The 19748-nt window shown below is 34.5% G+C and overlaps 1 protein-coding gene and 1 long non-coding RNA gene across 4 annotated transcripts in view; one reads left to right on the plus strand and one right to left on the minus strand.

Moving 5' to 3' along the window:
• The first annotated feature begins 360 nt into the window (after positions 1-360).
• Positions 361-8294, plus strand: LOC139971996 (uncharacterized). Of its 2 annotated transcripts, none has more exons than XR_011794566.1 (3): positions 361-2825; positions 3309-4638; positions 7767-8294. It is a non-coding gene; the product is annotated as an uncharacterized lncRNA (long non-coding RNA). The 2 variants fall into 2 exon arrangements; XR_011794567.1 differs by having other exon boundaries at positions 3725-4638.
• Positions 8295-15088: 6794 nt separating this feature from the next.
• The window catches only part of LOC139971984 (acetyl-coenzyme A synthetase 2-like, mitochondrial), a 38618-nt gene continuing 33958 nt past the window's right edge, over positions 15089-19748 (minus strand). Inside the window, exons 14-15 of one of the 2 annotated variants that reach the window (XM_071978847.1) lie at positions 17820-17941; positions 15089-16985 (exon numbers count right to left, since the gene is read on the minus strand). In XM_071978847.1, coding sequence (XP_071834948.1) covers positions 16818-16985; positions 17820-17941 — 290 coding nt within the window. In that variant the 3' untranslated portion in view covers positions 15089-16817. Of the gene's footprint in view, positions 16986-17819; positions 17942-19748 lie in introns of those variants that run through there. The other variant, XR_011794558.1, reaches the window with a different exon arrangement.

Raw genomic sequence — 19748 nt, forward strand, 5'->3', positions numbered from 1 at the left:
ATGAAGAGAGAAGATTGTTTGGAATGAATTTGTAACTCTAACATTATTCATGAATATATTGTGAGTTAGTGAGGTTAAGAGCAAACAGCAGAGTAAAAGGTACAGAAAACTGGTTGTAACAGTTATAGTAAACTGACATTTTAAAGTTACTGTGCTATTACTGTTTTTGCTCTATTATATGATGATTTGTTTGTTTTCTTCTTTCCATCTATTCGTTTCTTTATAGTCGGTAAGTTTTGCTCATGATTAACTTTTGTAGAACCGTGTAATGAACTATTCCCACGAGGGTCATCACTTCCTGTAACCTCTTTATTTTCATATGAAATTTTATTAAAATCTTACAATTTGCACAACATTGGTAACGCACGATTTAATATGGTCATCGATTACATAGATCGCAATGTCAATTAAAAGAGATGATTGTAATGAAATGAATTTGTTACTCTAACATTATTCATATATGTTTTGAGCTACTGAGGCTAAGATCCAAAAGCAGCGGAAAAGTTACGGAAAACTAGTTTCTACAGCTGGTGAAATCTCTCGTGCGTGGTTTAGCCCTCTATGGTGCAGAAAGTTAGACATTAAAACAGAAGGGCGATGATTGCTTTGGAATGAATATGTACTATAACATTATTAATTCATGTTTTGAGCTTGTGAGGATAACAGCCAAAGATAGGTGTAAAGGTGCGGAAAACTACCTGTTACAGTCTTACTAAACTGACATTTTAACGTCGCAGTGCTTGTGATTTTTTTTACTGTTTTTCCCTATTATATGATGATTTGTTTGTTTTCTTCTTTCTATCTATTCGTTTCTTTCCAGTTCGTAAGCTTTGATCATGATTAACATTTGTTGAACCGTGTTATTATATATATTGCCATTATGGCAATTAATTCCTGCAAAATATTTCGTTTTTATATACAATTTGAAATAAACAAAAATATACAAGAGTGAAATATTATAACTAGCAAACTTTAGTAACGCACGATTTAATAAAATATATGGTTATCGAGTGAATGAATGACAAATTCAATGAAAATACATCGATATGTTATGAGCTAGTGAGGTAAAGAGCCAAACGCAACGAAAAAGTAATCGAAAACTAGTTGTTTCTGTGATCATCAACTTTGCTAGTCAATTGGTCAAGCACGATTTAATACAATAAAATGGTCATCGATTACAAAGATAGTAATGCCATGAAGAGAGATGATTGTTTTGAAATGAATTTGTAACATTAATAATTAACCATCAAATGATATGAGTTAGTCGGGTTTAGAACCACAAACAGTGGAAATCCGATGAAAACTCATAATTTCACATGTTATAAACTCACATTTGAGGGCCACTGTGCTCATGTCTTTTCTGTTTTTTGCCTGTATTAAATGACGTTTGTTCTTTTTTCTATCTATCCGTTTCTTTTCAGGAGGTAAGTCTTTATCATGATTAACGATTGTAGATACATGTCATTACATATTACTCTTTCAAAGAAGCCAACAGTGAAATCAATTCCGATTAATTCTTTATTGTCATACAAAAATTTTTTTTAAAAATATGATAAATTTCACAACATTGGTAACGCACGATTTAATACAATAACAAAGTTATCGAGTATATGAATGGCAAGTACAATGAACATACATCGATTGTTTTAAATGAATTTGTAACTTTATTATTTAACGATGATTGATATTATTCACACGTTTGTTCTTTTCTTCTATCTATCCGTTTTGTTTCAGAAGGTAAGTCTTCATCATGGTTAACAATTGAACTTACATGTCATGACCTATTCCCCTGTGCTAATCAATTGGTAACGCACGACTTAATACAATAAAATGGTTATCGATTACATTGATCGTAATGTCAATGAAGAGATATGATTGTTTTGGAATGAATTTGTAACTCTTACACTATTCATTAATTTATTGTGAGAAAGTGAGGTGAAGAGCAAACAGCAGGGTAAAAGTTACAGAAAACTAGTTAATAAATGAAATATTATACTTTGCACAACATTGGTAACACACGATTTATTACAATAACTTGTTTATCGAGTATAAGAATAACAGGTTCAATGAACATACAACGATATGTTGTGAGCTAGTAATGCTAAGAGCCAAAAGCAGGGGGAACAATACGGAAAACTAGTTGTTACAGTTAAAATAAACTGACATTTTAAGTCACTGTGCTTGTGTTTTGAATATGTTTTATCTTCATTATATTACAAGTTTGTCTTTACTTCTATCTATTCGTTTCCGTTCAGATGGAAAGTCTTTATCATTATTAACGATTGTAGATACATATTATTACCTATTCCCTTCAAAATAAGCCATCAGGGAATCAATTCCTATGAAATCTCTATTTTCATCATTGACAATGTCAATCAAGTATTACACTTTTCACAACTTTGGTAACGCACGATTTAATACATTAAAATTTTAATCGATTATAAAAAGGTAAAGTTCAATGAAGACAGATCGATTGTTTTGAAATGAAGTTGTTACTTTAATCTTTGAACATTAATGATATGGACCAGGGATATTTTTTCTGCTTATTTTCATTATTAAAAGAAATGTTACAATTTTCACAGCAATGGTAACGCACAACGAGCATGTTTATCGACGATATGAACGACAAGTTTCATGAACATACAACGTTATGTTGTGAGCTAGTGAGGTTAAGAGCCAAAAGCAGGGGAAACGTTACGAGTAACAATTTTTGTTGACAGTTTTAGTAAACTTACATTTTAAAGTCACTGTGTTTTTACTGTTTTTCCTATTTATATGATAATTTGTTTGTTTCTTCTTTCCATGTATTCGTTTCTTTATAGTCGGTAAGTGTTGATCATGATTAACATTTGTAAAAGCGTGTCACTATCTATTCTAACGAGGGCAACCACTTCCTGTGAATTCTTTATTTTCATACACAATTTGAATGAAGTATAAAAAATTGCACCCCTTTGGTAAAGCACGATTCATTACAATAACATGTTTATCGATTATATGAATGACTAGTGAGGTTAGGGGCCAAATGCAGGGAAAAAGTTGTGGAAAAATAGTTGCTTCAGTTGTAATATATTTTGCTAGTCAATTGGTTTTAAAATGAATTTTTAAATCTAACATTATTAATTGATGTCGTCAGCTAGTAAGGTTAAGAGCCAAAAGCAGAGGAAAAGTTACATAAAACTAGTTTTTACAGTTATAGTAAACAGACATTTAAAAGTCACTGTGCTTTTGTTTATACTGTTTTTCTCTATTATATGATGATTTGTTTGACATGTTTTCTTCTTTCCATCTATTCGTCTTTCTTTTTGTAGTTGGTATGTGTTGATTATGATTAGCATATGAAAAAGCATGCCATTATCTATTTCCACGAGGGCAATCAATTCATGTATATTCTTTATTTTCATACACAATTTGAATGAGATACTATAATTTGAACAACATTGGTAGCGCAAGATTTAATGCAATAACATGGTCATCGATTAAGGAGATCGCAACGCAATTAAGAGAGATGAATATTTTTAAATGTATTTGTAACTCTAACATTATTCATTGGTGTTGTGAGCTAGTGAGGTTAAAAGGCAAAAGTAGCGGAAAAGTTACATAAAATATTTGTTACAGTTATCGTAAACTGACAGTTTAAAGTCACTGTGCTTGTGTTTTTACTGTTTTTCTCTTTTATATGATGATTTGTTTGTTTTCTTCTTTCCATGTATTCGTTCCTTTACAGCCGGTAAGTTTTGATAATGATTAACATTTTTAAAAGCGTGTCTTGATTTATTCCAACGAGGGCAATCAATTACTGTAAATTCTTGATTTTCATACACAATTAGAATCAATGTTATAATTAGCAGAACTTTGGTAACGTATGATTTAATACAAGAACAGGTTAATCGACTATATGAATGGCAATGGCGATGAAGCTGGAACTCACTTAACAAAAATAACTATATAATTTATCTGTTGATGATATGAGCAAGTGAAGTTATGAGCTAAAATCAAAGCGAAAGCTCATGAAAACTAGTTGTTTCACTACTAATATATTGATAAATGAAGTCACTGTGCTTGTGTTTTGAATATTTTTCTCCATTATATAATAAATAATTCTTTTCTTCTATTTTTTTTTGCCCCTCAGAAGGTACGTCTGTATCATTATTAGTCACGTTATTGAGTCACGTTTGTGTATACTTATCATTATCAAATTACTCTTCAAAGAAACCACCAGCCAGGGATATCAATTCTTGTTAATTCCTTTTATTGATAAATAATATTAATGGAACTGTTTTCATTTAACAATATTGGAAATAAATTAATGAAATAACATGTTTGTCGATTGTATGAATGGCAGTGTCAATTAATCATATATATAATCATCGATGATGATGAGTTAGTGAGGTGATGAGCCAAAAGCAGGGAAAAACTACAAAAAACTAGTTGTTTCAGTTAAATTAAAAGAGAAAATATACTCTGGGGTTTTGAAGATATTCTTACATCCACTGTGGAGTAGTTGGGTTTTATTCTCTTACAAAATTGAACTACCTTATTTGGATTTTACCGCTGCAATGTTATTTTAACATGTTTATTTTATCTAAGTTCTTTCTTTGCAATTACAGGCCCCATACAACTAAGGGGGAGACTTTGCAGGTATTGAAATATTGCCTATTGGTACCGATGAGGTGATACCAATTAGCTACATATTATTTTTACGCCTTTTGATGAATCTTGAAAGAAAATCAATCATGTTGGTTTGCTTGAAGCTATACAGGCTTTTGTACGAAGCGCGAATTATGGGAATGACGAGTGGCCATTACGAGTAAAATATATGAAAGTATCAAAGTGGCACAGAAAACAGCTTCAGTAAGATGGAGACAAGAACACAATTTAAAATGAACACCAAGGTTCTTAAAATAATAGCAAGGTAACAAACCTACCTATAGAATGAATACTCGAGTAGTGATACAAATAATAAAATATCACACTATAACTGAGTGTATTTGTTATGTTCATTAATTATGTGTATTGGATTTCATATGAAAATAGGCAAAGCAAATGATTATTCTCACATGTAAAGAAAAAAGCAGAGCAAACAAAGCAAGCATTGTTAAAGTAGACAAAGAAAGGAATACCAAAAGAATGATATCAATGATACTTTGAGGAGCAACAAGATAAAAAAGAACAAAAAAATAAAACCCAGTTTCAAATATATATATATATATATATATATATATATATATATATATATATATATATATATATATATATATATATATATATATATATATATATATATGTTGAGACTAGTTGATACTAGTGGAACACTAGTAGTAGTATATATATATATACATATATAACCTATGCCTGGATCCTCTGAATCCAGGCATAGGTTAAAATCCTACAGATTGGGGTAAACGTTTACATATTTGGTCGTGTGACCAAATCCCACAGTGGGGGCATGGTTGATTTCCTTCTTAAACACCAACCACAAAACAGTACATATATAGAGTACACATCTCCAAGGGCCTTTTTGTGGCCAGGTAAAGAATATGTAACACCATTTTTGTTAACCTATGCCCAAACATCATTTAATTTCACTTTTAAGAGGCATATGTTAACACAGGCACAATATAGTGTTATTATGTATGGGAGATATAAAACTATAGCATGCCAGTTTGCATACCTACACATATATGGAATAGCAAAATCACAGTCACGCTTATATGTAGATGTAATGGCAATCTACCAGTGGTGTCCTGGAAGTGGTGTAGGCGGATTTGATAGTCTGGTGGCATAGATAACAAGGGGCATATATGGGAGGCATGGGCGCAGTGTTAATCATGCAGGCGTAGGCAGAAATTTGTGAAGGAGGGAGTAAATCGTAAGGCATGGTTTCTGGACACTGGTGTTATGGAAATAGTGTAGATGGATTTGATGATCGGGGAATGGCAGTGAGGAGAAGCATGGATAGGAGGCATGAGCGTAGCGGTAATCATGTAGGCTCGTAGCCAGATATTTATTTTTTTACTTAAAAATTATCTCGAGGCGAGGCCTTATTATAAATGCATGAACGATAGAGTGGAAGGAGTGTTTTTTTAATGACGCAACGAATACTGCGTTCGAACACATGATTTTTTTCAATTTGTATGCTGATTTTGATAAGGACGTTTCTCAAATCTGGCATGTAAACTCGTTAAAGTGGTTTATTTCATTCTGGAATTGTTTTTCTGATTATTAATAGAGTTGCATCTCAGATTTGAATAGATCACAATGTGTTTAGCCTTGCAGTTTGATTCTAACAGAAAAATTTACAGTATCCAAAGGCACTGATATTTTTTCGATCTGTATGAATTTGTATAGGAAAAGTTTCTCAAATTGAGCATGTTAACTCGAAAATGTGTTTCATCTGATTCCTGAAAGTAGAAACAAATTTGTAACAACATTATTGAAATCAATATTGGTGATTCTCAGATTTGAATATTGTAAACTGAATAAGCATTACCGTGACGTTTTTTGAAAGTATAAACGTATGCGAAGTACTTCAATCTGGGACCGTTTCTTAGTGAAATTTACTTCTGTTAGTTAAAAAATGTGTTATTTTTTATGATTCCTGAAAGTACAAAAAAAATACATTTCTGAAAATAAATATTGATGGTTCTCAGATTGGAATTACAATACAGACCTGTTTGATGTAACTGTACTATAGCATGTAGCCGGCGTAGGCGCGATTTGTCCAGAATTCGTGAATGTTAACTTATATTTTAAATTGGTCCCGGAGCCAGAATTAGGTTATTAGAAATGTTTTTAACATAAATTTAAGTTTTGAAAAGCGATCTTCTAACTAAGAACGAAGGAAGGAAGCTAAAAAATAATTATCATAATTGATTGAGTACATTTAAAAAAAAATTAACTTCTTTGAGCAGAACATCTCCTCAATTCGTGCATGTTATCTCTAAATATGTTTTCTTTGATTTCTAAAAGTAGTAAAAAGGACAAATGGATTAGATACATATTTCTCTCAGTGGATCCCAAAGATAAACACCAAAACAACCACTGAGTAAATGACCTCCATTGTCTTCCTCACTACCACAATGTGACTCTGGTGATATCTGACTTCCATGGTCATCCTCACTACCACACTGTGACTCTTATCTAGTGGTATCTGATTTTCATTGTCTGCCACACTACTACAGTGTGACGCTGAATATCTGACTTACATTGTCTTCCTCACTATTACAATGTGACTCTGTAATATAGCCAAATACATGCGACAAGTACTCAGGAAAAATTTGTTCAAATACATAATTGAAGAATCAATTGGGTTAACTAAATATACACACATGCAGGGGGTACGAAGCTTCCAAAAAAGTAGGGGCACAACATGCTATAAGCCGATACACACCGGCCATATCACTTAAATATATATGATGTGCTAGTATGCTATCAATACTATATGGTGCACGTGACTCTGTCAACCTACATCTGTACTTTTGCCCATCCATAATTTAGAACTTCCGCAAAAGTTCTCCTGTGTTCATTCCTTGAACAAAACTCTTTAGCAACCTCGGTTAAATCCTTAGCAAGTACAAAATATAAATAATTAAAATAAAATATTAGAATTAACAAGGCTTAAGGTATCCAAAAGACAGTTCTTCATCAAAGTGGCACATTTTATTTGCCAGTAGGGCTCATTTGCTATTTTGGAAAAAAGTGGGGGCACGTTCCCCACGTGCATGTGTATGATTCGTGCTGACAATGATATCCTTTGTTCTCTCCAGGCAGAATTCAATTGGACGTAATCCAACAGAATGCTCTGATGGGCCAAAAGTCAAAAGTGGTCAACCTAAGCTCCATGTTATGAATTCTTTCGAATTGGTGAACTGATTATGTGATATTATAGAGTAATAACTGAAGCTAATGGAATATATTTTTTCTACCAAAGCATGCAAAATGTGCTACTTATTGGGTGATTTTAACGAGGAATTAGAGAGTGCGACATGACGAAATTATTAAACCCAGTATCACTAGTTAATATGGAGAGAGATCCCCGACTTTTATCTTGATTGCTAGTTACTTATCCTGACGTAATGATATGAGACCCAAATATTTCAATCATTTAAATTATGCATATTAGGTCAATTAAATCCCCTTCCTGTCGGATATTTTTATTAATTAACTAATATTTGAGTGACTTAATTTATTTTATTTTAATTATGGAGAAACTTTCAAGTAATAATGACTACAACAAAAAATGATCATATATGACTTCATAACATGGACTAGCTTAATAAAGCCACGAACTCTCACTGCTGTCATTTGTGTTTCTTCCCTTCTGCAAATTTTATTCGTAAATGTTTGCGAACATTTTCTGCACTCTGTGTAGAATTGGAACGTTTATGCGCAAGCAATTTAAAGCGTTCAAGCCGAACATAGAATATGCTCTCTTTGTGCGCAAGACAAACGGTTGAGAACTGGCAAAATATGTGCATATTGTACCTTATAGTAGGGCATGCAAATACGTACTTTGAGAATGCAAGCTTTTCGCGCACAACAGGCACAAAAGTGTCAATATTTTGACGTATTTCGTGTAGAAAAACATGTCATATTCAAAATCATTTTAACTGCTTGTAGAATTTTAGCGCTCCACTCAGAAAGCTTCATAATGGTCCCTGGAAATGCCTTGAAATGCCCCCCCCCCCCCCCCACTTTCACACACACACTACTGTGTGTAATCTGTTCATGTAGCTCACAATATCATGTCAATTTTGCATAGTGAGTAGTAGTTTATGCAGGATAACAGATTCCCTCGTTATGTAGTGAAAGTGCAAAAACTTTGATGGATTTCTATATTCAGTCACAGTCACCAAAGTAAGAAATTTTAGCACGATAAGTGGCTTGAGTGAGTCGTTTTGCCTACAAAGCGTTGTCCGAACATGGTTAGTGAATTAGGCCTGGCTAGGTTGATTAGGCTTTGCCTACCTCAATACTCAGATTACTGGCTAGGCCTATACTGCTTACGCCCTTTTGCCACATTTACAGTGTTTGGAATATTTTTGAATATTATTATATTAATTATAGATATGTTAATAGTCTTAACTATTCAAGACTTAAGTTATGACCTAAACTAGCCTAAATTAGACCAAGAGCAAAGCTACGACTATACCCATAAGTTAAACTAAGCCTATTTAAGTAATATTTAATTGATAGTAATATAAGCCCAGGACGTCATAACTGTCATCCAATGTTATTCTGTCAAGTTTATTTATCGTTCGGGATACAGTTTCAATTAAAATGAGGAGGTGATAATTGTTGTCATTAGGCTTTAGTCATATCGCATGCGAAAGGACGCCGTAACCGGTATATGGGCCTAGGCTAACTACATCCAGGGTGCACTTATATCCAGAAGGCCTGGATGGGCAATGGATTGTGGGCACCTGATGCATGTATCGGAGGTCCATCAGGACAAACAATGATGTAGAGGATAATTAAAGGATAGGAGTCAATACTTAATATCCTTTAAAAAATGAGATATACAAGTGTTTTACAAGAGTTAATAGTCGTATTAAAAATTGCATTACATTAATAAATAAAGGTGATTGCAGACATTTGCTCCATAATATTGAAAGCTTTTTAACTTGTTCCTTTACAGGGTGGCATCATCTTGTCCAAGGGAAAATTGAAGGCACTGGAGGGTCAAGGATATCAGAACATACAAATAGGATCCTGGGCAATTTTTATGAAGAACCCCAATAGAGTTTCAGGTATCAGGAACTAACTCCTCGCCTGTCCCTACGGGGAGAAAAGAGGGCATGGGCAGGGCCTTGGGGGTAGTTCCCAAGTGCGCTCAACCATGGTTAACTATTGCCCCACTCATTTTGTGTTTGGGCAGTTTCGTAAAGTACCCAACAAGTTTGTTATTGATCAATCATTCCATTGTTCAGTTAGTATGCATACAAACTAAAGTGTCACACACAGATATGCCGACCTGACTTTATAGGTTCCATTGCTTTAAACGAAGAAACAAAAACTATTTCCAATAATTGATATCATCGCTGTTCAGCTATACAGCATGTCCTTCATAGTGTACACACCAAGGTTGTAACTGATTTCTTCACAAGGGACCACTTCACAGATAAAGGGGAGGAATGGCGAGTCTGGGGGCTATGATACTGTTATGAAAATCTGTGGGTACCTATTAGGTATTGTTGTTGCATTTGAACGTTATTAGGAGACATGTTCTTTTGATTTTAAATAGAAATACACAAGGACAGAGAAGTGTCTTTAATTTCAGCTACCAGTTATTTAGTTAGGTGTATTATACTTCTTTTATTGGTGAATATACTTTTAGACTGCTAAAAACTTCTCTCCCCCTTATTTTGGTGATATATACACCCGTGCGGATGAAATTCTCCTGAAAGCCATTTTAACCTACCAATTACAGTACCCAAGGCTAAGAACCCTAACTATAGTATCCCCCGCCTCAATACAATGCGCATGCCTAACAACAAATAAAATTTCACTCTATTCAAGCCCAATGTAAAGATGTAGTGACCAAAAATACCATACCCACCAACGTATTCGTAGGCGCCGACTTTATCTACATATGTGTAATATTTCATACCAATTAAGAATTAGGGATAGTTACTATATCTACACATAGGCATATATATATTCTCGCTCTGGACATGACTTTATCAAACGAATACAACATGTTAATGAGAATACATCACTTGTTAAAATCATCTGGGTTTTTCTAAAAGACATACTTAATAAAGTTTAAACTTAGCAAGACCAAATCATTTCACACGACAGCTCGATTTTACCTCTTTCACGAAGATCGATAACTACATCCAAATAAGATAGCGCTGGTTAACTAAATTTATTATTACCGCCACTTGTACTTAGGCTAATCATCAATCATCCTTCTAAACCTAAGCTATCCTAAGAATCTACAGTCTCGAAGCAAAATTCCAGCCAAATTGTATCCTCCTTCATCGACCTAAATCATTTCAATGCGCCTATAATAAGTTCGGTAAGCCATTCTGCTCCTCAAAAAAAAAAAACAGTATTTTCTGCTGACAAAAACGTTGTAAAGGAAAGTACCGTCAAGGGAGAATAACGGGAACCTTAATTCTGTCCATTCTTAAGCAGTATTAGAAGAGCGTGTAGTTTTTAATTATTATATTCTATAGACAGGTTTCTATTGTTAAATATATTTCAAGGGCGTAGGAACCGGGGGGGGGCTGGGGGGCGCCAGCCCCCAGTGAAAAATGTAGAGGGGCGGAAGTATCATTCCGCCCCCCCCCCCCGGTTCGCAAGTCAGAAAACCCCTTTTTCATTTCCAAATGAGAAAAAAAATCTCATTTGGAGCACCAAATTGCATCTAAGGCCAGGTGAAAATACAAAATTTAAGTTTACAAAATGGAGTGGGTGTTGAAGTGTGCTATATTGCACCAAATTGCATCTGAGGCCACCTGGAAATGCAAAAAAATCCAAAGGGGAGGGGGACACCCCCTCCCCTTAGACCCCTCCCCCAGGCTGGCCATCAGTCTTCAGCCCCCAGATTTTCAAAAGAACCTTCCTACGCCACTGATATATTTAATGTTTTTAGGGGGGAGGGGGTTGTTATACAATAAAGATATCAACAATGATGGCTCAACAGAGAATTATCCAGAAAAGTGTTTTGATTGTCTCCACGAAGAGCTAGGTCCTGTAGACTTAAATAGTGAGTCTTTGGAAGAAATTGTCAGCGATGCTTCTGTTTCCAGTAATGGAGAGAATGGATCGATGATGCAAGGTAGCGAAGATGAAACTATTTCCAAAGGAAGTCAGGCTCACTATGTTCAGAATCATAATTTCGTTGGAAATTTTAGGAGATTTGCAAATCTACACATTTTTGGAAACTGTATACTGTAAGCAATGAGAAAATCAATGTTTACTATTTGCCGGACGCATATATGGCATCCATCTTGGATTTTCAAAATGGCCGCTTTAAAAATGGGTGTTTATATCTCAACATGTTGGGGACCCAGAGTCCTGATTTTAACGGCTAAACCTACATTAGTAGGGGCAAGGAATCTAGTGGTACCAAGTGCAATAAGCTAAACGTAACCACAAGGCGGTCATCTTGGATTTTCAAAATGGCCGCCTTAAGAATGGGCGTTTCTCAGTATCTCAACTTCTAGGTGACATAGAGTCATGATTTTAACGGCTAATCCTATATTTTTAGGGGTGAGGAATCCTGTGGCACCAAGTACAATAGGGGAAACATAATAACAGATGGAGATGATAGTAGATGATCCCTTAGGCCTATTTGGTTTTACTCATGTTTAGCATTTGAAAGCACTAATTGCACTCAATAGAAGATGATTCATGGTTCTAGAAAGCCAGAAACCAGATTGTGACATCAAAAAGTTTTGATCCGACCAGGTAAGACATGAAATGTGTAGTTGATTTCTTAGGATATAACCCAAGCCTTTGTTTTATGTGTCTTTTCTAAACGTGAACAATTCTCTGTATCATTCTAAGGAGTATTTGTATGTAACTAAACGCAACTCCACTACTGTGTGCTATATGCAAAATGGACGGTATCCAGTCAAAACGTCCCTTTACCAAAACGTCCCCGCTTCTTAAGACCAAAACGTCCCCGCTTTTTACCAAAACGTCCCCGCAGTCAAAACGTCCCCGTGAGTCAAAACGTCCCCGCTTTTATAATCAGTTGGAATTCAAGTGTGGATGTTTTTAGTTCAAATCAAAGAGTAAGGATAGGTATAGTTTAGGTTGAAAACACAGTTTTTAGGAGTGGGAAGTGCCGGGTATGAGGGCGGAAACATTTTTGAGTATAATTTTCTGAGGTAAGATACTAGAAAAGGGAATGCAAGAGGGCTGTAGGGTAATAGCATTTTTTTAAACACGAGTTGGTTTCTGAATGAATGAATATATAACGATATTGAGGAAAGGGGAAAAGAATTTTTGTTTTGTTTATGTACAAGTTACTTTTAGAATATGCGAGACGGACTGGATGAAAGTGATATATATTTTCGTACAGCACATACGTTTATTTTTTTCTGAAGACACATTATATTTTTGATTTTCGTGATTGTTTGCCTATTTTGCTACCCTTCTCCAGAATTTATTCTGCCTTTCTTATTTTTGGATGGTCTAGAAGTGGGACTACGGCTAATGCCCCAGCCCCTTTCCCGTCTATGTCCTAAACGAAATATAGTCCTTCATGATTTATTTAGCGCCTGTAATCCAACTTGCATGCCGATAACTTAGCCAAATAATAACTTAAAATTAATATATATTAACAACTGTGAATGAATGTATTAGACGGGGACGTTTTGACTTACGGGGACGTTTTGACCAAAAGCGAGGACGTTTTGGTACGGGAACGTTTTGGTAAAGGGACGTTTTGACTGGTAAGCAAATGGACACTCTGTTTTTGGACATATTAAATAAGTTTTTGAGGTGTGAACCTAATTGCAAATTTCAGACAACTCGGTGCTTATGTAGTCTAGTATACCTTAATGCAATGAACAGTTTCAAAGTGTCGGGCTTGTCATTTGTAAAAGATGCACATTTAGCTAACATTAACTGTTTATATTCACCTTTAAGGAAAAAGCAGAGCAAACAAAGCAAGCATTGTAGAAACGTAGAAAACGAAGGAATACCAACAAGAATGACAAAAATAATCAATTGAGGAGCAAAAGATAACAGACGAAAGTATACCCAAGAGGGTATAATGACAATATGACTAGTAATGTTTTAATAGTGTTAAGACGGCAAAGGGGAGGCAGTAAATATTCCATTATGTTGAAACCCTACAAGTATACCGGTACGTAATTGCCCATGAAAAGTGTGAATAAATTGCCAATGTATGTAGTCAACGTTTTAATAAATACACCTCGTCAGTAACATCGAACAGATTACACACGCCCGGACATGTCTGACTTCTCCCTCAGTCATGGAAATTCGGTCACCCTGGGGAATCCCACCATGGGTGAACCTCCTAGAGAAGCTAGTCAGGAAAATTGACCATCACTATGGCATTTGTTGCAACTGACATAGTATATGTATATGGCCAACTGGTAAAGGCCCTACAATTCTTCATCCTCCCTATAAGAGTGATGACATGATAACTTTTACACAAATATACAATTGACATCATTTTCTGAATTGGATATATTTCAAACGTAAAACAGGTGTAAAGGATTAATAGGTATCAATAACACAAACAAATTATGACACATAATTGGAATAGAGAAAGAATATCCTCTACATGTTTGGCATGCAAGCAGGGAGAGTTAAATGCAACACGATAAATGGAGAAGATTGCAATTGAGGAAGATAATACTCAAAATTCTCCATTTGTAAAAATGAGAGATGAGATTGCTACAAAATTGCAATCATTCAAAAGAAAATAATGCACATTGTCTCACAAGTAGATATTGTGCAACTGCCTTCTTCTCTATTTCTTATAAGAAACATTCAAACCACAATTATCAAAGTATTTCTTTACAAAAGCACATGACAACATTTTGATTTCATTACGATACAAGGAAACGAGGGCAGACAAATTTCAGATAATCTAAGCCGACATATAATTTGTAGACAGTTCCCCCATTCGTTAGTTTAAAATCTAGCACAGATGAAATGCTGCATAAAACAATACGCTTGATGAAAAAGATGTATTTTTTATCTTCATTCCTCTATACCTGTGATATATATTAATAACATACTTGGTGTGGTAAAATGTATATGCATGAGTACAACACGTACAACACATGGTCATTTATGATCCATTAATACGTTAAATCCCACTAAGGCTTAGAATTACTGACAACTAGTTCCACTTAAAGTGTTTTGTTTTGCAAATCTTCCAATCAATGGTCATACATTAGTATTTTAAACCAAATAACACCAATCCACACATATTCACAAATTAGATATGGAATCATAGGATACATTAATATCTCATTAAGGTTTTATATTACTATATGTTTTTATGAAAATGAAATAATTAAAACATTCATAAAAACCACAATAACAATAACAGGAAAATAAAAGAATAAAAGAAAAGAAGGTATACATTCTAATCTTATATATGTCCATTTTTTTTATTGGGAGGGCACATTGCTTACAAAGTGTTTTCCCACAAGCTATTGCAGTTGACAATTGTTACAAGAGATCAAATGTAAGATAGACTTATGCTGTGTCAATTATCCAAGTTAAATGTATCAAACGTTTTGATTGGATGGATTTTAAATGGCCTACTTGGCTTTCCAAAGCCTTTCACTTGTAGTGGTTAACCTATGAGGTTACATGACAACTGTACTCATTTAGTGTAAATTTTTATTACCTTTCTTTGCATTTACTAATGCTTATTTTATATGTACATACAGTACAATGCTGCATGCAACACATATTTTGTTTTTGTGCATAAGATATTACTATACTTTAATCGAAAAGACTTGATTCTTAAAATGCAGATCCCTTCATGCATTTAATGTAAAACAAAGTAAAGGTGAAATGATTACCAAACATTACTGTGTAATTGCTTTGAGTAGTTTGCCCTCCTTAAAACTGTAGTTCTTATAACTACATATCCTACAGTTTATCATGATGGGATGAGTATCAACAAATAGTCATTGCAACTTACACATCAAAGCCCTTATAAAATATAAGCCTCTGCAGTAAAGGCCTAATGCATAATGCAATGTAATAGGCAAAAGTACTTTTATTAAACTAAATTAGTAATAATATTTAGGGACATGGACAGAGTCTAATTAAGCAGAAGTTGACATGAATTGACACTATTTCTTGTCTAATGTTTATAATTGTTTGTTGGAAGGGTAATTAAAGTAAATATACCTTAACAAAATAAGCACCCGTTGAACCACAAATTAGGCACCAAAGTGTGAGTAGGACTCCAAATACAAACTCTACAAAGAAAAAGAAATTACCATTTAATTTTCTTTTGAAAAAATATAAAACATGCCAGGATGATACTACAAATTACATCTATGTAATTTCATCTGAATGGGACACTACGATATGACAACTGTAAATTGTTATAACGTTCAAGTTAAATGAAAAAAAAACATTAGCCAGTTTACAGATACATGGATACCATGATCAGAATGTAACAAGCAACCATAACTTTGTCATCCTGTTAAGAAACATTTCTAAATGACTGTTACCCCAAACACAATTTAAACCATTACTTTTCAACAGTGTAATCCCCACATATGAAGCAAGTTTAAACTTGATGAAACAAGGCAGTTTTAACTTTTAAATGTGAGGAACTTGCCGGACATTTAGAAGAGCTTAATATTGAACGATGCAATTACGCTGACGGCAGAAGCGATCGGCAGAATCGATGCTTATTGAAGAGCTCATATGACCGACTAATTATCAGAATTTCCAGCACATTTGGTTAAAATATTGACGTATTAACATCAACATTTCAGAACGGGTAATATCACCAAACTGGCAATCACCATTAATTATCCTTTATTATATCAATATATTTAATTTACCGAGATCTTTCAGAGAATAAATCATCACTAACAAATACTTTCCTTTCATGAATTCCTTTAACCATTTGAGTCCTTTCGTTTCTTTAAAATAGATACTTTCTCAAATCTGGCAATAATCAACAATATTTTGTTATCATTTTCATAACAAGAATTTCATCTTATTTTCCAAAAATAAATCTTTTTAATCCATCAATCTATACCTGAGTGTCATTAATGTTGACCTTGATGAATACACTCAACGATCTAATTTTGTTTCAGTCTTTTATCTTTACCATCTCTCTTACTATGTTACTGTTTACTAGTCAGTTGTTCATGTTTTTCAATCAGTGTTTCCACTATGGAAGGATCGGCTAGGGTAGAAGTATCTCCGAGGCTTTCTTTCTCTCCAGCACAAATCTTCCTTAGTATCCTTCTCATAATTTTACCAGAACGAGTCTTTGGAAGTCCTGGAGTGATCTGTCACCATGATAAGAAAAAAAAGTATGATTATTATACAGACAAACGCAACCTACAGCTGGGTAATTCGACCAATGAGAACAGCAGGCGCAAGCTTTCTTCCAGAAAGTTGAGACATTTGTTTCGACGATACAGCAAACCCTTGTTACTCTCAACAACATTCACCTCATAAATTGCAAATAATTTACATGAAACACAACTCTATTGTTTTAAGCATTTAAATGATGCTTCCTTCATTTTCATGCCATCTGTTTTGTATTTGTTTGATCACGTTTACTTATGATCACCCAATGACTTTATTCAAACCTTCATTGATAAACCTTTGACCATAACTGACAGCCTCCATGCACTTAACAGTACAACTTCAGGTAACCTTTGACCTTAACTGACAGCCTCCATGCACTTACCAGTACAACTTCAGGTAACCTTTGACCTTAACTGACAGCCTCCATGCACTTACCAGTACAATTTAAGGGAAACTTTAACCTTAACTGACAGCCTCCATGCATTAACCAGTACAACTTCAGGTAACCTTTGCCTTAACTGACAGCCTCCATGCACTTGCCAGTACAACTTAAGGTAACCTTTAACCTTTAACTGACAGCCTCCATGCACTTACCAGTACAACTTCAGGTAACCTTTGACCTTTAACTGACAGCCTCCATGCATTTACCAGTACAACTTCAAATAACCTTTGACCTTTAACTGACAGCCTCCATGCACTTACCAGTACAACTTCAGGTAACCTTTGACCTTTAACTGACAGAATCCATCACTTACCAGTACAACTTCAGGTAACCTTTGACCTTTTACTGACAGCCTCCATGCACTTACCAGTACAACTTCAGGTACAGCATAGCCAGCTATCTTTTTTTTGGTCATTGCTTTTAATTCTGCAATTATCTGTTCTTCAGGTTCTGTTATACCATCTTTCAGGATTACATAAGCATAGACACCTGCAATAATTACAAAAACAATACAAAATAATTACATGAAATATAAAGGGATGTTAATGACAGCTGCACTAAGTATTAAGTTCTAATGTTATCTGTTCTTATGTTCTTTATGAGCTAAATAACTTTCAGAGCATCTTCTGAAGAAGATTCTCCTCTAACCACGACATCAAAAATTCTCTACTTTACTCACCCTCAGCAGGTAACACACTATAACAAATCCACCTTTTTTTTATCACTATGAATCTTTCCTTCTACTTCTGTCCACTTTCAGACAGAACCTGATTTCAGAACAATAACTTCAAGACTAAATTCAGCAGATAGAACAAGTGTCTATCAAAAATGTTATGTCAATACTTGTTTGTTCATCACACCTCTTCCACAAACCTTGAGCAAGCTAGAACAACGGCATGTATTTATTTTCAATATTTGGTTGCTAAGGAAGTTGTGTAAATCTACATCATTGCTGTTTCATTATAATCTTAATAGCAGGCAGGTCCAGCACTTTAATCTACATCTAGTTGCAGGTTCACATTGCTTACACATAAACAAACAGAAGTAAAAGTGCTATATACTGTGGATCTGACAACACAGGCACAATAAAAATAGAGAAAATAGAGAAGAGAGGTTTCATCCTGAATATTAGGTGTAAGACATCACAGTGTTTGAAAGTGCATGTGCAGGTGAGAAAAGAAATTTAACATCTTTGGTAAAAAAAAAACAGGTAAAGAGGTAAATATGTCAACAAAAACTGGCAAAAGCTAAGCAATGCTACATAACTCAGCCAGAAGAAACTATAATGCAAGATGTATTAAACAATAGCAGTGATCAATTTATATGCTTCAAAGAGATAAAAGAAAATTTAAGTCCAGCCAAAACATGAGGCTTGCAATAGATGCCTACATTGAAAAACATGGCAAAAATGGTGCACAACTTATTTGCTAACCACATGACAAAGAATATATAACATATTTGGCTTGTTGCTAGATATGACAAATGGTTTTGATGCTCTTTTCCAAGCAAGACAAACTTTCTGGAACATTTATATTTTATGTTACGAGTTGGCAAAATTAGAATCAACATTGTAATCAATGTAATATCATCCAGCATTGCACAATGATTTCACCAAATCTGTCAACAGCATTGTCTTTTGAAAATGATTTAATACTGTCCTTGGCATTTTCTGATACTATTAAGACAGTGTTCAAAGGAAACCTATATTCGTTGTTTCGATTGTGTAGTTTCAATATTTACTTTAGGTTTCACTACATTTATAAACTATATATTCCTCAGTGGCAAGAAATAACAAGTTTCACAATTGCCGCTACTATTGAGTTATGTAATTCCACAGTATTCTTTGATCAGGAATCTGTAGTGAACAGAGGTGAAAATTCGAATAAACTATATATCTCTATACATCCAAGACCAGTGCCGTAACTAGGTCAGTTAGGCCTCCAGAACATGGGCCACAGAGGGCCACACTGTCAAAGAACAAACAATATGAACATCAATAGGCTGTCTTCAACAGACAAAGCCTGAGAGGGGCACGTCTAGATGCCTAGAGGTGTCAAATCTAAAACCAACATGGAACATAGAGTCTCCTTAAGATTCAATTTCTATTACTGCACAGGTGCTAGGTTGCTCCTCGCTATGCCACTGTTCACGGCCGGTTTTTTTTATACCCTCTATGTCACTGCATGATTCAATACTACCACACAACCTAGTCAAGGTAATACTGTACCTCAGTGGCAGGAATAGACCAGTTTTAAAAATATTGTTTCAAATCAAGCCTGAACTGCACAGAAACCCA

Source organism: Apostichopus japonicus, chromosome 8 (genome assembly GCF_037975245.1).
Source record: "Apostichopus japonicus isolate 1M-3 chromosome 8, ASM3797524v1, whole genome shotgun sequence".
Lineage (NCBI taxonomy): Eukaryota > Metazoa > Echinodermata > Holothuroidea > Aspidochirotida > Stichopodidae > Apostichopus > Apostichopus japonicus.